At 37.3% G+C, this 21464-nt stretch overlaps 2 protein-coding genes across 11 annotated transcripts in view; one reads left to right on the top strand and one right to left on the bottom strand.

Moving 5' to 3' along the window:
* The window catches only part of LOC128015631 (dedicator of cytokinesis protein 7), a 43794-nt gene that overhangs the window by 11873 nt on the left and 10457 nt on the right, over window positions 1-21464 (bottom strand). For 2 of the 10 annotated variants that reach the window (XM_052599648.1, XM_052599650.1), the window contains exons 15-35: window positions 14649-14766; window positions 14451-14521; window positions 14081-14219; window positions 12996-13097; window positions 12661-12747; window positions 12345-12576; window positions 11705-11869; window positions 11405-11574; window positions 10538-10630; window positions 9669-9758; window positions 9142-9237; window positions 8892-9032; window positions 8335-8448; window positions 8085-8252; window positions 7816-7967; window positions 6583-6752; window positions 6327-6481; window positions 5883-6065; window positions 5490-5646; window positions 4746-4842; window positions 39-135 (exon numbers count right to left, since the gene is read on the bottom strand). In XM_052599648.1, the coding sequence (XP_052455608.1) occupies window positions 39-135; window positions 4746-4842; window positions 5490-5646; window positions 5883-6065; window positions 6327-6481; window positions 6583-6752; window positions 7816-7967; window positions 8085-8252; window positions 8335-8448; window positions 8892-9032; window positions 9142-9237; window positions 9669-9758; window positions 10538-10630; window positions 11405-11574; window positions 11705-11869; window positions 12345-12576; window positions 12661-12747; window positions 12996-13097; window positions 14081-14219; window positions 14451-14521; window positions 14649-14766 (2797 nt within the window). Of the gene's footprint in view, window positions 1-38; window positions 136-4442; window positions 4461-4745; window positions 4843-5489; window positions 5647-5882; window positions 6066-6326; window positions 6482-6582; window positions 6753-7815; window positions 7968-8084; window positions 8253-8334; window positions 8449-8891; window positions 9033-9141; window positions 9238-9668; window positions 9759-10537; window positions 10631-11404; window positions 11575-11704; window positions 11870-12344; window positions 12577-12660; window positions 12748-12995; window positions 13098-14080; window positions 14220-14450; window positions 14522-14648; window positions 14767-21464 lie in introns of all 10 variants that reach the window. The other 8 variants (XM_052599651.1, XM_052599652.1, XM_052599653.1 and 5 more) reach the window with 5 other exon arrangements.
* LOC128015634 (angiopoietin-related protein 3-like) lies at window positions 17761-21367 on the top strand. Its single transcript, XM_052599659.1, has 7 exons — window positions 17761-18394; window positions 18625-18735; window positions 19116-19233; window positions 19468-19581; window positions 19772-19867; window positions 20045-20317; window positions 20402-21367. The coding sequence occupies exons 1-7, from the start codon at window positions 17882-17884 to the stop codon at window positions 20575-20577; spliced, it is 1401 nt and encodes a 466-aa protein (XP_052455619.1). The 5' UTR covers window positions 17761-17881; the 3' UTR covers window positions 20578-21367.

Genomic DNA, 21464 nt, shown 5'->3' with positions numbered 1-21464 from the left:
AAATATCGTGAGTTACTGATAGCAGTTGGGATCATTACCTGAACTATTATTTCTAGCGTATCCAATATGATGAGATTAGCTTCAGTTGCCAGGTTGCCATCAATAATTGCTTCATGCTCCAGCTCAGCCCTGGTCCTGACAAACAATGGGGTAATGAATGTTTAGAATGGTGCAATATGACAGGTACAACAGCAAGCGGATCCTTGAATGCCACAGCAATCTCCACACAAGCATGTATACAAGAGTGTATACAGATGAAGGATGTTCTCTTCATACAGGCCAAATATATTTTGATCCATTTGTACACGGAGTAATATTTTGCCCTTGCCTTATTTGTAAGAATCCTTTCAATGTTAACCTAAACTTTGATTTATATACATTACTTACATCAATATTTATGATTTAAAAAATATAATGATAGTAATAATAAATAAAATAAAAAATACAATATATTTACAAATAAATACGTTTAAATCTGTACAGTACAGGCCAGAATTTTTACCTATTGACTTAAAATGGATATTTGATGATGATCTTAATAATAATACAAATAAAAAATGCACTAAATGTGTAAATATTAAAACCAAATATTTAAATACAAATATATAAATATTACTAGAACACATATTCAAAAATCTATAAATAGTTTTTTTTATCTGTAAAATATATACTTGAACTTAAAAGAAATGAAATGTAATAAAACAACAATTAAAAAATGGTTTAATGCACTGAAAAATTACTAGAATATTAAAAACAAAAAAAATGTTCTTTAACCTAATTTTTGTAGGTTTGAGTTTGGCCTAATAATTTAAAAGAGGTTTAACCATTCACGTGATCTGTAGGTGTGTAAGCATATCCTAGGGAGCTTACAAACCTAACTAAGAAGGGCTCCTGGCTTCTCCCATTGTGCAGAGGGATTCCCTTAAGCCTGTGTGGTACATGATTCATTCAAAAGAGGCCACACACAAACAGCTGTATCATAACCCTTCATAGGGAAGGAGAGAGCCATCACCGTGTAACAGACTTGGTTGATTACTGTTAGAAGCAGAGAGGGTGGTCTGTTGTTAAAAGTATTATTTTGTTGCAACTCTGCACCTGGAGGTTCACGGTGTACATATATTGTGCAATCCGTGATTAGGCTTTACGCCCGTTTCACACATACTCCGTCAGTGGTGCGTATGCGTTGCGTAATTTTTTACGCACCCATGTTAACGGATCAGAGCGTTCACACTGCACACGGTTGCAGTCAGTCAGTCCTTTCCAGGAGCAGTGCGTCTGCAGCAGTACAGCGATCATTTACGTACAGACTCTATTTTTGCTGTGCTGCATGCGTTGAATTAAAGTGACAGCGCGTAGTTCGCAGTAAAAATGAACATGGATTGACAAGGAAATGCAGTCATTTCACAATAAATGTATACTAATAAAAGCCTACTGTGTTTCACACGCAACACATGAGTTTTGGCTTGATTTAAAACAAGAAAAAGAGCAACTTTAGAGAAACAAGGATACATTATATATGCACTTTTATAGAGGCAGAAAAACAAAGTTGGATTGCGTGTAATAAAGATTTAAATGCAAAAGGCACGAGAGTCGACTGTTTCTGTCAGCGGTGAGTTTTAATTTTACATTTTTGTGATATCCTAACAAGAAAAGTAGGCTAATGTTGTGTTTAAATGTGTTGCAGCTTGTTTCAGCAACTTATTATAAAAACCTAGCAGTCAAATGCATGAGCAATACGTTGTTTATATGTCTATGAAAGATTGTTACTGTACTGTGATGAAAGAGTATCACAATGCTGAAAAACTTTTTTGATATGTTTTATTTATTTATTTTTACATGCTTTGATATTAAAATAATGGACAAATGTTGTTTTTTGTGGCTTAAACCGACGCGGATCAGTAGAGGACTGCAAACGCGTCCTGTGTGAAAGCACAATGAGTCCGTGCTGCTTCAGCACAACATATATGACGCACACGGACTGCAGACGCACTGCAGATGGAGTATATGTGAAAAAGGCGTTACTCATCAAAATCCTTTATTTTTTACAAGCTAAATGCTAAATTAAACTTAAGCATTTATTATAGTAAGTTAGACCCCAAGGTTTACTTTAAATGCAATTTAATACTGAATCTCAGTTTGCACACAGTGGCACCAGGAGCTAGAGTAGCATTTTAAAAGTAATATGAATTCCCTGTAGGTATTCATATTCATGAATACAACATTTATTTTTAGAAAATATGGGATTAGTTTCCACTGTTATGCTGCTGATACTCAACGCTATATCTCAATAAGACCAGATGAAACTTCTAAATTATCTAAGCTTGAGAGTGTGTTAAAAATAAAGTGTTAAAGATTGGATGAACAATAATTTCTCCTATTAAATTCGGATAAGACTTTACTTATTGGACCAAAAAAAACAGTATACAGAAGCTAGTAGATTACAGTTTGCAACTAGATGGATGTACTGTTACTTCATCTACAGTCAAAAATCTGGGTGTTATATTAGACAGCAACTTGTCTTATGAAAATCATATTTCCAATGTTACAAAAACAGCATTCTTCCATCTTAGAAACATTGCCAAGCTACGAAACATGTTATCTGTTTCTGATGCAGAAAAGTTAGTTCATGCATTCATGACCTCTAGACTGGACTATTGTAATGCACTTCTAGGTGGTTGTCCTGCTTCGTCAATAAACAAGCTACAGGTAGTCCAAAATACAGCAGCTAGACTCCTTACCAGGTCAAGAAAATATGATCATATTACCCCAATTTTACAGTCTCTGCACTGGCTACCTATTAAGTTCTTTATAAATTACAAATTATCATTACTTACCTATAAGGCCCTAAATGCTTCTGCGTACCTAACTAGCCTTCTACCACGCTACAACCCACCACGCACCCTAAGGTCACAAAACGCTGGACTTTTGGTAGTTCCTAGGATAGCAAAGTCCACTAAAGGAGGTAGAGCTTTCTCATATTTGGCTCCCAAACTCTGGAATAGCCTTCCTGATAATGTTCGGGGTTCAGACACACTCTCTCTGTTTAAATCTAGATTAAAGACACATCTCTTTTTCCAAGCATTCAAATAATGCACCTCATAATTTGTGACTGTAGTTGCATCTGATCAAATGCGCATTCTTATTCTGTATCTTTGGTTAAACAAATTGATTTTACGTTGTTGGAACAGCAGCTATGCTAATGAAGTCTCTATTTGTTTCTCTGTTTTGCCACAGGATTTACATCCCATGGTAACTAGGATTTACACAAGCTCCAGTCTGGATCCAGAACACCTGACCCCATGCTGACCCCTCAGAGGACCTCAGATGATGCTAACCCTGAATCAACAACAGAACTTACAAATATTGCTGTAAGTGTGATTGCATCATATAATAATTGCTGTTAACAGTGTTTATCGTCTGTCTGATTACGTCTTGTATACATTTTTCCGAAAATTTCTGCCATATGCACATAAACTCACAGTCAACACAGAAAAGCTACTACTAAATATTGTAGAAACGTAATTGTCATTTGCCAAGTAGAACTCAAAAATAGCAAACAAAAGCTTTTACTATAGTTCATAACCTAGACAATTCTTTGCAGAGAAATATTAAATAGACACCAGCAAACCCTGCATCTCATCAAGACAACACTCTTAAACATTCTCATTCATTGTGTTGTGTTAAGCACTTCTAACAAAAAAAAAAAAAAGTTTCATACAAGCTATGTTAAAAATATATTTCAAGTAAAGAAAAATAAGAACAAAGTCAAATAGTACGATATCAAAGTCAAGTTCTCTGGCAAAATCTCATTGAAGTTATATTTTGTAATAGTACCTTTTAACCTCAAAATGGATTACTTTTACATGAAAAACTAAAAAATATTCCTTATCACACACACACAAAAAAAGTGTAGTTTTACAAGGTTTTAAGCAGCTCTGTCTCACATAAATATGATGAAATGTGATGAATCTCCAAATGAAATCACAATTATATACAGAATGTGCTTGGAAAAGAAGTTAAAGAGCAATATGACAACTATAGAATATCCTTCTCATAGCTCATTAACTTGAGAGTGAATATTAAGTTAACCACATTAAATGTAGAAAATCACATACTACATGTGTATGTACCTTTATGACTAAATCTTGGACCTGAGAGGCTGGTTAAAGAGCCATGCTGCACTCTTGTTATAAACAAACTGGTTATAACAGAATCACATCATCCAAGCTGCATCCAACTCCATCTTCCCAAATAAACACACAATTATTGGTCTGAATCAGATTCTGGTTTCAGAATCAGTGGTCAGTAATAACTGCATCCAGACCAATCCAAGCACCAGTCAAGGAGAGCAGAACCAATGCAAGAGGAAGAAGGCTTTAAAATTCAGGTCTGAAGCAAAACAAGAGTCACTGAAAGCAAAACACACTTTAGCTGTACAATACCTGACTGATCTCTGGCCCCTAAATACACAATACATGAAAGAACAAGGTCAAAAAAGGGGTTATTGGAAGTTAAACAGTTAATGGGTGTTTCTATATAAATATGGGTTTTATATATATTTTTTTTTTACACTCTTACTACTGGACTTTTCTGACCAGATTACAAAGTTTGTACTTGTATCAGTGAAGTTACATAACTGAAATGGAAGTCAAAGTTCACCCTATTTTAAATTTAGCTCAAGAACACACTAAACAAAGAGAAATAAAAATAATAAAAACACAATAATATATGAAATAAAATCATACTTGTCCATCTTTTCGCTGGTCTGACGCCAGTGAGTCATGTCTTTTCTCCAGCGCAGGTTCTCCTGGCTGCCAAAAGCACTGCCTGATGGACTTCTCTCTGTGGAGGACAAAAGACAAGAAAGGGCAACACACACAAGTTATGTCAACCAAGTCATGTCCAACAGAATATTGTTTATATAAGTGCTGTGTGGTGGTTCTTAATGAGGCACAGTTCTCAGAGTTTTCGATTTTCTATTTTTACATTAACAATGTAATCAATATTCTATTTATTAAAGCCAAGTATGAATCTCATCAAGTTAGTGTTTTTAGGCATTTTACATTTATTCCAAAATAATAACTCAAGGCAGCAACAATTGAAACAATATATTTTGTTTGTGAAATTCTGTTCAGTTATTCCTTTTTAATAGTTAACTATTTCTTTTTTCCGGATCATCAGTCATCAAAGCTCTGTAAATATCAAAGCAAATTTTCTTGTCATTTTAAGCCTTTTTTTTCGACAAAGGTGGTTATATCTTAAGTGTGCGAGTTGTTCACTTTTTTGAAATTACTTTTTGAAATTGTTCATTCAGAAGCGGAATGTGCACAAACACAAACTCAATATATCACGTGACTTTCCCTCATTCATTCTCAATGTCAACTATTTAAAAATATTGGTTGACATTCGAACCCACAACCTTGCGCTGCTATGCAATGCTCTACCACTTGAGCCACAGGAACACTATATATAAAATAAAAAAAACTAACCGAGCTGCCCCCGGCTCCGTCGCACCATCTCCTGTCTGGCTCCAATACTGCCTAGGATGGCTTCTTCCAACTTGGCCTTCATGTCTTTGGATTTCTTAAAGGTTAGACTGTTCATTCGTTCAAATGCCTTTTTGCCCTGCATGAACAAAAAATGGGCCTTTTTGTATGAGATGGATGGATAGAAACACAAACATTAATTAATTTCACTTGGTTTGTGAAAGGACATAGCTGAGCAGACTGAGTGCATTTCTTTAGAGATGAATGGAAACTAAAACAGACGTGAAAAAGACAACAGATACAGATATATTGCTACTAAGAGATCCAGAAGTGCTGTGAAGACACTTCAGATTAATACCTGGTATAAGCTCCCTCTACTATGACGTTTATTCAAACCTTGTATTCGAAGCAGGAGACACAGAGGTAAAGCAGATCCAGCAGACGATTGAGCTGAGAGACAGACAGGTCAGTGAACCATTTCTGGAGCACCATCTCATCTGCATTCTTCAGCACCCACAGCAGACAGATGAGCAGACTACGACTGGACTCGGCTGAGAACGAGCCATGCTGACGGGTGGCCTGGAGAACAAGGTCGAGAGATTTTAGTGAAGGACTGGGATTCTACTTTTCATCAGACATCGCGCGATGTGTCTTTCTTGTTGTATAACTTTGCTTATTCAAATTTGTTTCATTCAGAAGAATTACTTTTATTATGGCAGCTTAAGTTTTCGAAAATTAAAAAGGAAAAACTTTTTATATTAGTTGAAATAAACAAGTAAAATAACCAAAACAACAACAAAAAAAAGGAGTCAGCTTATCCAAATAGTGAGGTCACATTACCTGTGGATTGAGCAGAAAACTACTAGGCCGTGACATCTGTGGCACAGAGGTCCCTGCAATTGCCATGGCAACAGTCTGGCTGATCATACTGTTGCCCTCAGCTTCCTGCTCCTCGGTACCTGGACCACCAGGACGCCCCCACTGATTATGGGATTCTGTGATGGCAAAAGAAAAAGTCTTAAGAAAATGTTGCTATTACATGACATTTACAATACAGCATGAGCCAGAAAAAAAAAAAAAAAAACTATTAACATACCGGTGAAATCGTGGAGCTGGGGAAGGGTTTCCATCACAATGCCTATGAGTGGAAGGTAGAGCAGGGCAACTCTAGCTTTGACCTCAAAGTCAGCATAACGCGGGTCTGAGTCATGACTGGACAGCAGATTATGAACCACGCTGATGACCTTCTTATGAAGACCAAACATCCTACAGCAAGAGCAGAATAAATATTGAAGAGTTGAGTCAAATTATATATTTGACAATTGTTATAAATAATTAAAATACTTAATTTAATACATGAATTAATTATAGTTATTAATTGTTATAGTTATATAATTGTTTATTTTTATAGTTTGTAATTATTAGAAGAAGAAAAAAGAAAAAAATTACATATATATTAAAATGGTTATAAAATTGTAGTTTTGAAGAGTTGAGGTCATTGCACACGGAGTCCGAAATTTTCGCATGCGTTTTTTCGTATTAGTGATCCGAAAAATTCGTCATGCACAGAGACCTTGCACACTGAGTCCGATGCGTATTAATAAATGTGTTACAAAAAAACCCCCGCAAAACAATAAAGAATGACGTCTTCAAATAGTGAGGATGATTTTTTTTGTCCTCTCTCTTCTTAAAAGAGAAAAAGAAAGGAAATATCGCGATCGCATAGAGTGGAAGGAGAGTTCCACCTCCTTATCAAGAAGAGCGGGATTATCCAGAACAATTCAAAGTTTACTTTAGAATGTCAATGGCTCAGTTTGATGCTTTGCTAGTGATACTGGAGCCACATATTTAAAAAAAAGACCACCAATGTCCGTGAATCAATTGATCCTGATAAGAGACTGGAAGTATGTCTAAGGTACCGCGCGCACAAACACACGGTTTACAGGGACTTGATGTGCTATAATTATAGCCATGATATAATAATATTTGTAGTATTTTTGATACAATAATATTTCTATATATAATTGTAGGTATCTGAGCACTGGCGATTCATCACCACCCTTGCCAGCAGTTTTACGGTGGCTCTGAGTTGTCAAAACGTCTCTCAAAATGCATTTTTATTGCAGTCTATGGTTTTGACGGATGCGAAAAACACAGAAAATCTAACCTGTTTACAAATTTTTTTTTTGATGGACGAAAGTTTCGGAGGCAGTGAGCAAGTGTGATTGACATAACATGAGGTCGAATTTATTTTTTGGCAAGCGAAAATTTTGCATGCGAATTTCGGACTCAGTGTGCAAAGGCCTTTAAGAATTGAAATGGCACACACCAAGGAACTGAGCCATCAGCCTCAGGGTCGAGTATTACAGCCAGCTCTGTCAGAACCAGACCAGCGAGGTAATGCTGCTCTCTGAAGGGCACAGACAGCTCAAACATGTTGGCGATCTTTTGGTCCTGCACTTGGGTAGAGAAGCCAGAACTCTTGTGGGAGACAATGAGAAAGAAAAACAAAAATATAGGACGAAGGTTTTTCTAAATATCAATTTTGGTGTAATTTAGAGTTTATTACAGTTAACCTTTCTCAGTTAGAGTTCATACCTGAGACGTGGCAGAGGAGACTGAAGGAGAGGGGGAGGCTGGGGGTGTAAGTAGACTGAAGGGCAGGTTTAGTGTGACGTAGTGTTCATGGCTACAGATGATCCTCAGGAAGTCTAGTCTCAGAGACTCTAGAGTGGGGTTCTGTAGTGCATAGAGCTTGGTGGACACCTGTTAATAGAAGTAATAGAAGATCTTCAGAAAAGACAATGTGTAAAAAGCATAACATGTTTGGAGCTGAATTGTAATGAACCTGTTTCCAGTAGGTTTTGATGAGGGAGAAGACAAAGCCTCTATCCATGACTGACAGGAGATCATTGAGGAAGAAGGCCAAGCTGGTATTGAGCCTTTCCACCAATTCAAGATCCTAAAGACAAGTAAAGACAAATGTGAAACAGCAACCTCACCACTTTAGAATAAACAGACATACTGGACATGGTTTTTCTTGACTTTTCATCTGCAAGACTTTACTGATTTTAACATACATACAATAATTATGCAAAATAAATATTTTCTAACAATATAAAAAATATATTTTTTATCACTTTATTAACATCCTTGCGAAATAATATTATGAAAAAAAAGCTTACAAAAAAGAATTGTTCTGCTTTGAATAAATGCTGTTCTTTTTTACTTTTTATTCATTGAAGAATACTGAAAAAAGTATAACAGGTTCCAAAAAATATTCAGCAGGACAACTTTTTCCAACACTGATAATGATATTATGTAAAATTAAATAAAAGTTGACAAAAAAAGAACAAATAAACAAACAAACAGTTCGATTCATTCATGTAGTTGCCGTTTTCTCACCTTCTGGAAACGCGAGACGATGTCACCTGCGATGGTGCTGACCAGAGCGGTGATGTCATCCATGAAGCGCTCAGGGAAGCGGTTCTTCCGGGGAGACTGCAGGCGGTCAGTAAAGTACAAATGATGAATGACGCTCTTAACCTGAAAAGAGAAAGATGACATTTTTTTCTCTCACAACCTCAAAAACAGATGCTACACTTTGTGTCAAAAATGAGAAAGCATGGGAAATTATGATTGTGGTAGTTCTTACCATAAGCTCAAAGAAGAACCAGGCCTGTTGCAGGGCTCCCTCCCTCACGCTGCCACTGCTGACCACCCACTGCAGGGCAAGCTCCTCATGAAAGAGCTGAGAACAGGAAAGAGCCATCAAAGAACCATTCACCATCAAATACACTGCATCTAGCTTAGTATGTCTTAGTTCTACTATGGGATATGATACGGTCCTTTGACATAAGGTCCACTGTGTTGCTGCAAGAGTGGGGAGGATTCATTATTCTACGGATTCAACATTGAAAACATTGATAAACATCTCATTTGAACACAGTACCCATTACTGGGCAGAGACCAACAGGGTGCTCTATACCATAAGTGACAAATCATTCCCTCTTCAGGTGCATTCATAGTAAAGAGAAGAACAGAAACTCAAGAGTCCACAAAAACATGACAACCACAGCAACAAAACAATATCAACAACAACATCCAGTCATTACATGACAGACAGTTGCAATTGAGGCGACGAGAGGGTCAGCTCCTGCCTTCAGAGGATTGGGTCTCTACCTTTTTGGTCGGCAAGCGTCCTGTTAATGTTTGCAAGAAACTGGCGCTCTCAGTGTGCGATGACATGCGATTGCCACTGCGCTCCATGGCCTATGGGTGGGGATGAATGGAAGGGTGACAATAGATTAGTGTGGAGGACAGGAGTATGTGGTGCCATTCACTACCAGTATCTACACACACACACACCTTCAACCCACACGCACAAAAAACACAATACAGAACGAGACTGCACAAACTGTAATATCATAAGAGATAAATAATTAATAATTTTTAAAAAAGCAATTACTTTTTAATTAAACAATTGATTTCCTTCAAACAAATAACCATCTTGCCGGACATAGCCTACTCAACAAGGAGACTAAAGAGAAAAAAACGTTTTGGTGTGCTGCTGAATAAATATATAAGTGAATAAATAGATATGCATGTATGCTTTAATGAATCAGATTATTACAGGCACTGAGTAATGACGAAAAAAAAAATTAGCCTTAATCAGGTGCTGGTTATTAAAATAAATACAAACATACAGACAAAAAAAAATATAATACATTCACACACACGCATACAAGTACATGCAGCATATCATAACATGCCAGGCAGAGAGAAAATGGAAATTGGTTAGTTATGCCCATGCGATGCTTTTTAGAGTGAAATGGTGAAATGGTTTAAGAGAAATGAGGTGGCTTCGGAAATGATGGTTTAAGAAGAGTGTATGGGGTTGAGGAAGTAAAGAACAAAAAAAAGAAAGAAAAAAAAAAAAGAGAAGGATTGTGCCATGGAGTTTTTAGATATTCCTGTTAGTGCTACTGGGAACAGCTGTGTGAAATGGTGCATTCTGCTTTGTATTTGGGGGTCGGGATAGTCAAAATGACCTGCTTAGCATCGGACGATGAGCCAGGGCTGGTCCCCCAGGGGGCGCTTTTGCACCCCATGGTATCCACCCAGGAGTTGGAGCGATCTAAGCCCTGCAAGCCAAGGGTGGCGTCAAAAGGATCACGGGTAGACGCAAGCAAGCCAGGGAACAGTGAAAGGTCAAAGTTACAGGTAAATGAGATCAAGTCAGCGAAGGTGCAAGTTAGTTTATATTAATTTCACATCTTTGAACAGCAACAGGTTAGACTGTCAAGCATCTTTTAAGTGGTAACGAAATCAAAGGATTAGTTTGGCACAGTTAGCACAGAGAACACATGATGTGAAATCAGGCTGAGAGGGGAAAAGGATCACTGGTTAGCATCAACAATTCTTAAGTGTACCTCAAATAAAGCATCTTTAAACATCTTCGTAGCATTTGGTACATTATACAATTCCTAAATCATCTACACTACCTTTCACAAGTTTGGGGTCAACATGAGTTTTCTGAAATTTATATTTTTATTCCGTAGAGATATAATATAATATAGTGATATAAAAGTCTCCTTTTCATCAAAAACTCTACATCAAAAAAATCATGAAAAAAGTATCACAGAAACCACAATGTTTGTTTTGTTGGTGAGCTGTAACATTGAGAAATGCTGATGATCAGAGAATCAGCAATGTGCAGCTGGTGCAGAAAGTCAATGACCGACAAATGCATTCATAATAATAAATACAGTTATTTACATCCAGCTGGAGCAATCCAATCATGTCTTAATGGCACTAATAAAATATATTTTGATGTGTGCATAAACTACGACGATGCATCTGTAATATTATTAGAAATAAATTATAACCAGCAGAGCTGCTGAAATGTGACTACCTACCTTGCTGCCAATGATGGAGCGTACTTCATCATCTGGGGAAGTAGGAGTGCCAGAGATGTCTGGGTTGCTGTTGCTAAGGCTACGAGAGCGGTTGAGGTTGAGGCTTGCAGGTCTAACAACAGAACGGGCCATGGTGGCATAATGCACTGAACCGCCCAATCCTCCCGGGCCTATTACGCCAGAAGCAATAAATCAACATTTAAAACACACTGGAGTAACAACTAATTTAACCTTATCTTAAACACTCCAAAAGCTGCAGATTTAGAGACATAAAATCAAAAGATCAAGCTGAAACCTGACCTGGAGAGGGGGAGTTGGGGTCCATGTTGGGCAGGCGGAAGACATAGTGGATATATGAGGAGAGAAGGCTGTTTCGCCCATGCATATCTTGACTAGTGTCCAAGTACTTATGTAGACGGTTCACTATAGATGCCATCACTTCAAAAGAAGCCTGACCAAGATTCACTACAGCCGAAAGAAAATAAAACACAAAATCTTAAAGATAACAGCCAAGGTCAGGAAACTAACAACTATTTTATGCACTTCTCACAATCAAGCTAAATAAAGAGAGAGAAAGATAGAGAGAGAGAGAGAGATTTTTTTTCAAATGGAAAAGATAAGTTAAAGAGAGTCCATGAAACACTGAAAATTCGGTCATCATGTTGTTCCAAAACTGTATGCATTTCTTTCTTCTGTGAATCTCAGAACTAATTTTAAATGTTGTTGGAAATGAAACAACCTTGGAGCCCATTAAAAATAAAAATACATAGATCTTTTTTATGTTCGCCAGAAGAGATCATTCAGTCATATGGTTTAAGAACAATATCAGGGCGAGTACATTTATGACCCATTTTTTTTTATTTCTGGTAGAACTATCCCTTTAAAGTAAAGCTGTTCTGTGAGTTTTGTGACATTATGTAGGTTGGAGGACAGATGGTACCTATCTGGCCGGCTATGACAGGTGGCCGCACCATGAGCAACACCAGTTTGTCCAGCAGTAGGTGGAGGAAGTGCACAACAGGCTCCAGCTGAGAGGAATTCAGAGCTGCTATACTAGTCTTCAACTCTGCCTCCAGATTATTCTCCATAATGCGCATGTCTCCAATCCTCACAGGGAACATATGCTCATCCAGCGCGTGCACCAGTGCAAAGAACTTATCTAAATACTGGTCCTGGGCAGAGGAAAGAACCTCGTCAGAGAATGCATTTGTTTGAAGTGGGCTATTAATCAGTATTTTGATTTCACTTCTAATGACCTGTGTGTGGACGGTGGATGCAGCCACAACCTCTACATTAAACACCCCTCTGTGGTTATCCACCCATTTCATTCCAGGAAGAGGAACCTACACACAAATGCATGAATGAACTTGCAGCATAATTTCTTTGTATTATTACACATTGCCACCCTAAAATACTCTCAAACACACTTCCTGTAGTGTAGTCCCACTGTGGTGTTTATGAAAAATAACATCATTGCTAATGATACAGGTATCATATTGATAAAAAAAAAAAAGTAAACCAATATTTAGAATACATTTAAAATACATTTTCATATATAACTATGCGTGTTGTGTGCCAGAAATGGCCTTACATCAGGAGAGAGAACAGAGTAAGACTGAGGCGGTTTCTCCAGAGATACTGGGAGGCAGAAGTGACCTGTTCTCAAGCGTCCATTTTGCAGCATGGGAATCCACTGAGGAAAAATAAGAGGCATAACATTTACTATAGATGTGAACCTTCAGGCACAAACATCTGCTGCATAAACATCACTATGTTATCACTGTGTCTGAAGAACTAGTTTTATTAACAAGCTGTCAATTTAGACCAATCGATGTTTTTTCTAACTGATTTAAAAAAAGTATGACTACTTTTTCTTGCAGAAAAAAAAGTGACATAAGCTGTCTACACAACCAGCCACAGTATCAAAAAAAATATTGATGCACCTCATTCGCATCTTTGTTATTGGATAAAGGAGGCTTGTTGCCTAAATCTATACACAGATTCATGTAAATATTCTCCATTAGCACTGTGTGACTGCCAAAAAAAAAAAAATATATATATATATATATATTTTAATTTTTATTTTATAAAAAAATGTTATGCTCACCAAGGCTGCAATTTTTTTGATAAAAAATACAGTAATACTGTACAAGTTATATTATAAGATAATCCTTCTAGTTCTATTTTAATGTTTCAAAATGTAATTTTTTTCTTGTGATGGCAATGATGAATTTACTCCAATCTTTAGCGTCGAATCATCCTTTTGAAATCATCTGATATGCTGATTTACAGTTAAAAAAACACTTGTGGTTGTGCTGGTTAACATTTTTGTGATTTCTTTAATGAACAGAAACTATGAAAATATAACTGCATTTATTTGAAATGTAATTTAACGTATCCTTGCTGAATAAAAGTTAATTTATTATTTGGTGTGTGTGTGTACTCGTATATATGGTTCATGAGGACACAAATGTGTATAATGTCATGGGTACTACAATGTAAACATGGTTTATAATGACACTTCCTGTGTCTCTGTAAAACAAAAGGCTTTAAAAAAAAAACATAAAAAAACTGTAAAGTATCTGTATCTGTAAAGTATAAAAACAATTACACCGATGAAGAGCCCCGTAAACCACAAATGCAAGTGTGTGTGTGTGTGTGTGTCAAACTATGTACCGTGTATCCAACAGGCGTCTCCAGGGGAGTGTTCTGTTTCTGTTGACAGCTAACATGGTAGAAAGTAAAAAGGATGTGATGATGGTCGGTCAGCGAGGCTGGTAGCTTGATTTTAATTTCATCATGGAAATCCGGTGATCTGAGGAAACAACATTTGATATACGAAAAATAAATCTGAATCAAAATGTTCAAATGTCAGTGTCATTAATCCATTTTTATACAAATGCAAACATGCTTGATCATCTGTTGTTCTAAATTCACCTACAGCTGACCCTGCCACTCTGTGAGCTGATGTTTGATCCCCTGCTAAAGACTTCTGCATGATGTCATGTAAATGAGTTTTAAATAAAAGTTGTAGTCTTTTACTCACCGATTATGATAGACTACAGCAGTATATGCCTCCCTTGAATACTCTGCACAACTGGATTTCCCGAAGATTACCTAAGAGACCAACGAGTGAAGAACTCTAAGTATGTTATGCCATTTCACCAAGACAGGCGAGTGCTTCTCCATGATATGTATGGTAATTTGAAGATTGAAAATTTATCTCTGCATTGTCAAAACTTACAGGCATAGCATTGCTAGGATCTTCCCCATTCATGAACTGTACTTTAACTGTAATGTTGCGGGCTGAGCCTTGACGGTTAGCAAAGTTCAGGCTCTGTGGGTTCACATACAGCAGGTTCCTACACACACAGGTAGACAGAGATTATATATATTTTTAAACACATTTAAAAAGTTCCAATAAGTTAAATATATCTTAAAAGCAAATTAAGTTTAGAAATGATTCCTTAACTGACATTTTAACAGTCCCTTGTGAAAATGAACAGGAAACAACTAATTAATTTTCAAATAGCATTTTAAAAAACTACTGGAATTTGGAATTTACACCCAATTTAGTTGCACAAAACAGAACTTCAAAAAAGCATGTGAAAACATCTTTAACATTAACATTAATCCCCACTGATCTTTTCATTGGATAGATTTTTGTTGCACAGTCGTTTCCGTTCTGCGGTTACAGGAGCTGCAAGAACAGGAAAAAAATACTGCATTGACGTGCATCGCACTCTCCGGGGAGACTGCACAGACCGCAAAGTTCACAGACTTTCCAAGGAGCACAGATCTCTCAAGCTCTCTCTAAATGATCTCCTCTCTAATGTGGAGCAAATATTACATTTATTTCATACAGTGATCTCTCCTTGAAAAGGAAAAAGTTTGTAAGAAGTGAATAATGATTTTGCATTGTACACTCAAGCATCAACAGTGTATTATTCCATGAAAATATTTAAAATGTTTCCATATTAGTTGCCTTTTCACATACACACACACACAAACAAGAATAAGAAATGCAATTAAAAAAAGTGGAGCAATTCCAGTTCAGGAAAACCCCTTTAAATAATAATGGGTTAATCATTTTCTATTTGGCACAGGGTGTAAGAGGGGACATTGCAGTCCTCCCACCCATACCAGTGACACACAAGCTCCCGGAATGGCCTCTGGGTACACAAGGGGAGTCCGGTCATGTTCGCCGTGTACACAAATATGGATTGAGAACAAACTGTCCGCACCTGTCTGAACAGGACCAGTCAGTCTGAGCGTGCAGCAGGGCATCGAGAATACATCACTGGAGCAGACATAAACCAAGTTAGCTCGCTGGCAGGCAAATAAAAATGAAATCTAGTTTGTTTCAACTTTTATGTATGTATGTATGTTAATATGGTCAATCCTTAAAATACACTTTGTATTCAAAAATGTACTATCATCAGATAAAAATATGTTTAAATTGTTAAATGCGTTTTTATCTCACATGCAAAAAAAATCTGTATGCAACAGTGTTGAATAGTCCACAATATATATATATATTAGGGGTGTAACGGTTCACAAAATTCACGGTTCGGTTCGATACGATACACTGATGTCACGGTTCGGTTCGGTTCGATACGTTTTAGATACAGCAAAATGTAAAAACATCTCAACTTTTCAGAATGCCGCAAGCGCACCGCGGGTCATGTGACAAGAACTAACCAATCAGCTTCATCCTTTCCCGTAACAACGTTGAGAGCTCAGCCAAGATGAAGGATCAGCTGATCATAGTTGTATATGGATTGCAATTTTGAAATAAATTTAGTAGCAGCGCTACTGCAAGCGATTTTTAGAGCTGCAAATCCATTTATCCTTCGCTGAAATTTCCGCGTCTCATGGAGAGAGCACGTCATTGTTGCTTAGCAAAGACAGATGCCTCATGAGCGCTTCTGCCCAAGCGCTTTGGAAAGGAGGAGAAAGACGCGCTTAGCGTTTTCCATGCGTTTTTAGGCACGATATGTGAACGGCCCCTAAGGCGCTCGCTCACTCAGCACGCGCTGAAGGCTCGTTGCAAAATGTCGAATGCCTTTAACAGACCAGAAATATAAGATCCTAAAATAACCAACAGGTCTGGTGTTTGGGTTGGATTCCCTGTAAGCTATAGTTTCTAAATGCTGCAGGGATAGTTTGCTGCGTGCATGTTTCTCCTTTTTTTCGTCTTTTCCCAGATAGTACTGACGCATATATCCCAGATATTCCCTCTGGTGTTTTTTTTTTTGTTTTTTTTATTCCCGCTGGTGTACCCTGTCATGTTGCAGATGCGACATACCGTTGTTTTTTTATCCACCACTCTCTTGCCATCACCATTATAGCTTAAAGGGAATCCAAAGTGCACCCAAACACCAGACCTGTTGGTTATTGGAGGATCTTCTCATTTCTAGTCTGTTAAACGCATTGGCTATTTTGCAACGAGCCTTCAGCGCGTACTGAGTGAGCGAGCGCCTGCTGAGTAGCCTAACATAAACATATAAGATGGTGTTTTTTTCTTCTTCGGGAGTGTCAGGGGCGTTGCCTGTTACGTTGTTTGGGTTATTGGGCTACCTTGTTGAACGCATATCATTATATTTCTCTCTCTCTCTTTTTTTTTTTTTTTCAAATATAATTAATTACTCCAACGAACCGTTCGGTATACATAATGCGTACCGCGTACCGAACCGAAAGCGTCGTACCGAACGGTTCAATACGAATACGCGTATCGTTACACCCCTAATATATATATATATATATATATATATATATATATATATATATATATATATATATATCACACTGAAAGCTGATGGGAGATTAATATTAAGCAGTAAATAAAAACTTGTGCATATCAGTGCAAATGGCACAAACTCCCCCAACTTCAGTCATCACTCATTTTTTATTACTGCCTAAGCTGAAGCATCCTGTGATTCAGTGACGATTCTGCTTGTACATGCAGACCCTCTCAGTGGCACCTGAGAGTGATGATTCGCTGATTCAGGTGACTGTTAAATCAAAGCCAGAACCATAAATCGCATACTTTTATTATTAATTCCCTTCCAGCGGTACATGCACAGTGCACCAAGTGACCGTGGTGATGATGTGATCGATCGGAGGGATGATTCATCAGCATCGTTCATCTTGGCTTATCAGAGGCAACCAGGGGCCAGGTTATGGATGTGTGTGTGTGTGAGAGAGAGAGAGATACTGTAAATTTTCTGCACCGAGTAAACTTTCCAGATTGGGAGGAGGACACTCAAGCACAGCCAGCTTAATAATTACCAAATGCTCCCTCCCCCTCTCAGTGTAGCTGTATATATCTTGAGGAATCTCTGCTGTTTTTGGCAATGTTCTCGGAGTAGGAGATTAGAAGAGTAGCGAGAAAGGCAGGCTAAAAGAGACGAGTATCCAGACAGGCATTGGGAACGCACTGACGCAGTGAACAACTCTGCCTTCAAACCATCTGAAATGATGCTGATTTTCCTGCTTTTTTGGCTGAGCTTGTCAACAACAAGCGCAGCTCCTAACCTAAGGAAAGCACCCACTGAGGCACCTATTCTAGTCACCGTGCCGCCAACTGAGGCTAGATCGCACTTTGCCATGTTAGATGACGTACGACTCCTGGCTAACGGTCTGCTCCAGCTCGGCCAGAGCCTCAGAGAGTTTGTGCACAAGACCAAGTCTCAGATCAACGACATCTTCCAGAAGCTCAACATCTTTGATCGCTCCTTCTACCAGCTCTCAGTGGTCACCAGTGAAATCAAAGAAGAGGAGGAGAAGTTGAAGGAGACGACCATTTATTTGAAGGCCAATAATGAGGAGATCAGAAACTTGTCTCTGGAGATCAACTCCAAAATTAACAACATTCTCCAAGAGCGAAGCCAGTTGCACAGCAAGGTTGGTGGGCTGGAGGAGAAGCTGAAGGGCTTGTCTGTGAGCATGATGCCTTTGGAGCAACTTCAAGAGATTACTGCGTTAAAGGTGAGTGCACGAAGGTTAATTCAGAACTTTTGTTGAAATTGTCCAAACCCATTATAACTAGAGGGCTTCTCAGAACTAGTTTTAAATTGCATGTCTAAAGGTGCATGTAAATCTTGTTGACAAGAGCAAAAACGAAATGAATGCATATCAATAAAACTGATCATATACTGGGATCTCTTACAGTTGAATCCAGTTATGCATTTACTGCATTGACAACTTGTCTATTGCAGGATGTGATTGAAACACAAGAAAGGACCATTACTGATCTGCTTAAATCTGTTAAAGAGCAACACGAACAGCTCAATTACCAGAAGATCAAAATTAAGAGTCTTGAGGAAAAGGTATCCATCCCTTTTTCTATAATGTCTCATGTTATTTGCACTAGAAATTTAAGATTATACATTTTGAATTTAACATTCAAAGCAATTCTAATGAAAAGAATTAGAATTTTTCACATCTTTGACAAATCAATTTACAATTACAGTACACATCCTATAGAGATTGCACTAAGAACTATTTCTAGCTTACAAAATATTTATAAAATTATGTATATTATAAAATGTATTTGACTTCATAAGAATTTAATTTGATTATATTTTGCTATATCTATTTTTTATGAATTATATTGAATTTTAATAATGTCAATATCAAGGGATTACAATTTGAAATAATTAATTAATTTATTTCCATTTTACTGAGAATAAATATTAATTTATTTCAGCTGAACTATGATTCTTTTCAAGAAACAGCTGAAAAACCTTTGGATTTAAACCCAGAAACACCTGACCCTTTTCGATATTTAAAAATTAACTCCACCAATGGAACTGCAGAAATAAATGGTAAGAACAGCACAAAATCATAGTCATTTTAATTGCTGCTTTAATAAATCTAAAATCATCAACTGTGATCTTTGCTTCTGCTTTAAATCTGCTATTTGTGTACTTTGCGTATGTTTATTCTGATTAATTTTTATACTGTATTGGCTACTCTGCTAATGTACAGCACTTTGGTCAATTTCGAGGCAGTTTTAAAAGTGCTTTAAAATAAACTAAACTGTGTGTTTTGCTGCACAGACTTTCCAAAGGACTGCAGTGATGTGTTCAAAAGAGGCCAGAGGACCAGTGGAATTTACCCAATCAAACCCAATCAATCGGAGCCTTTCTATGTTTATTGTGAGATAAGTGCTGGTAAGAGACCAATAATGTTCATCTAATCAGACTTCCTATTGGTATCAGATACAAAAATTCTGACAAGTAAAAAGAAAGGACACAAGAAACTCAGGCCATGTGGCTACTTAACTAAGAAAGCTGTGCCTTTACCACTATTCTAATCCAGCTGAATACAATATACTCTTTTTTACTTTTACTCGGTTTTAAGATGGTGCAGCCACAGTCATTCAGAGGAGGGAGGATGGTTCTGTTGACTTTGAACAGTCATGGGAAAAATACGAAAATGGATTTGGCAAACTGGAGAGTAAGTATGCCCTTATATGTCGTGCAAGATGTCAGCTTTCGATCTAATTCTCTCAGTTTACACAGATTAAAAATAAAAATAATAAATAAGCCACTTTGATCATCCATAAACAGCTTATGCTTTTGTATTATCATACATCTTTGGTTGGAACTAAGTGGAAATGTCCTTGTGTTACAGAAGAGTTCTGGCTTGGCTTGGCGAAGATTCATTCCATTGCTCAACAAGGACAATACATTTTACACATCGAACTGGAAGACTGGAAGGAGGAAAAGAGATTCATAGAGTACACATTCACCCTGGAAGGTCCAGCATCTGATTATGCTCTTCACGTGGCACCCCTCTCTGGAGATCTGCCTGATGCCATGAGCAACCACACTGGCATGAAGTTCTCAACCAAGGACAGAGACAACGATAATCACGACGAGTCAAACTGCGCCCGGAACTACACAGGTATCACATGGTCACAATTAAGATGTAATATCCCTCAATATATAATTTCATATTCCTTGTATATTAACTGTTTGTTGGTTTCAGGAGGTTGGTGGTTTGATGCATGTGGGGACACCAACCTAAATGGGAGATACACCTGGATGAGGTTGAGAGCTCGGCACCAGCGCAGGAAAGGAATCTACTGGAGACCAGCCAGAGGAAGCTCCTACACCCTCAAATCCACAAAGATCACCATCAGACCATCAACCCAGTTTCAATAATCCCTGACCCTATATTCTCCATTGTGTAATTCAGAATCAATCCGAGGGGTCACACAAAGCTTTTCCCTTTCTCCACAGACAGCAGAAACTCAATGATGCAACTGCAACAGGTCATTGACTCTGGTAGAGGGTAAAAGCCAAGTCAAAGGGTTATTGCAACATGCATGTGCTAGTTCGCAATCTTCATAGATCAAAAAAATGTAAAATATTATACTTATACTGAACAGGTTCAAATGGCAAAGACCCATGGCAGATCACACCTCTGGAACAGGATCTGATGCATGTCATTATCAAGAGTCAACAAGAATCATCAATTAGTTTGTAGACTTATATGGATAGAATTATAGAACTACATTGCACTCAACTATAGAGCTTCTCAACATCATTTCACATACTGTATGTTAACTTAATAATTTAAGCAATTTACACAAATTTGCAACAGTAGAAAGCAATGGGTAACACTTTGTAATAACTTTCATTAATCATGACTACAATGGTTATGAACACATCCATATTATATTATATTATATTATATTATACAATAAATAGATATTTGTCATTTTGATATTATAAAACTATTACAAGGTGTAACCAAGAAATGTGCTGTTATGGTTGAAGTTGGATCTTTTGCTTGTCTCTTTCTGTTACTGAGTCATATTGACTCCTAGTTATGTTTTGTACATACTCAGCTGTACTGTATATATTTAGTTTACACAGTGTTTCTCAATGGTAGTCAGATGCATCGTATTTATAACAACACAGTTAGACAATAAAGCAAAAATAAAAACCAGTCTTTCTGTAAATTATTTCAAAGCACTGTATACTTTGATTCACAAGGCAAACTTTTTTATATATATATAAATTTCACTACATAAATAAAACAAAGT

Source organism: Carassius gibelio, chromosome A6 (assembly GCF_023724105.1).
Source record: "Carassius gibelio isolate Cgi1373 ecotype wild population from Czech Republic chromosome A6, carGib1.2-hapl.c, whole genome shotgun sequence".
Classification (NCBI taxonomy): Eukaryota; Metazoa; Chordata; class Actinopteri; order Cypriniformes; family Cyprinidae; genus Carassius; species Carassius gibelio.
Note: the sequence above shows the minus strand (reverse complement) of the source record. Positions and strands in the feature narration are given on the sequence as shown.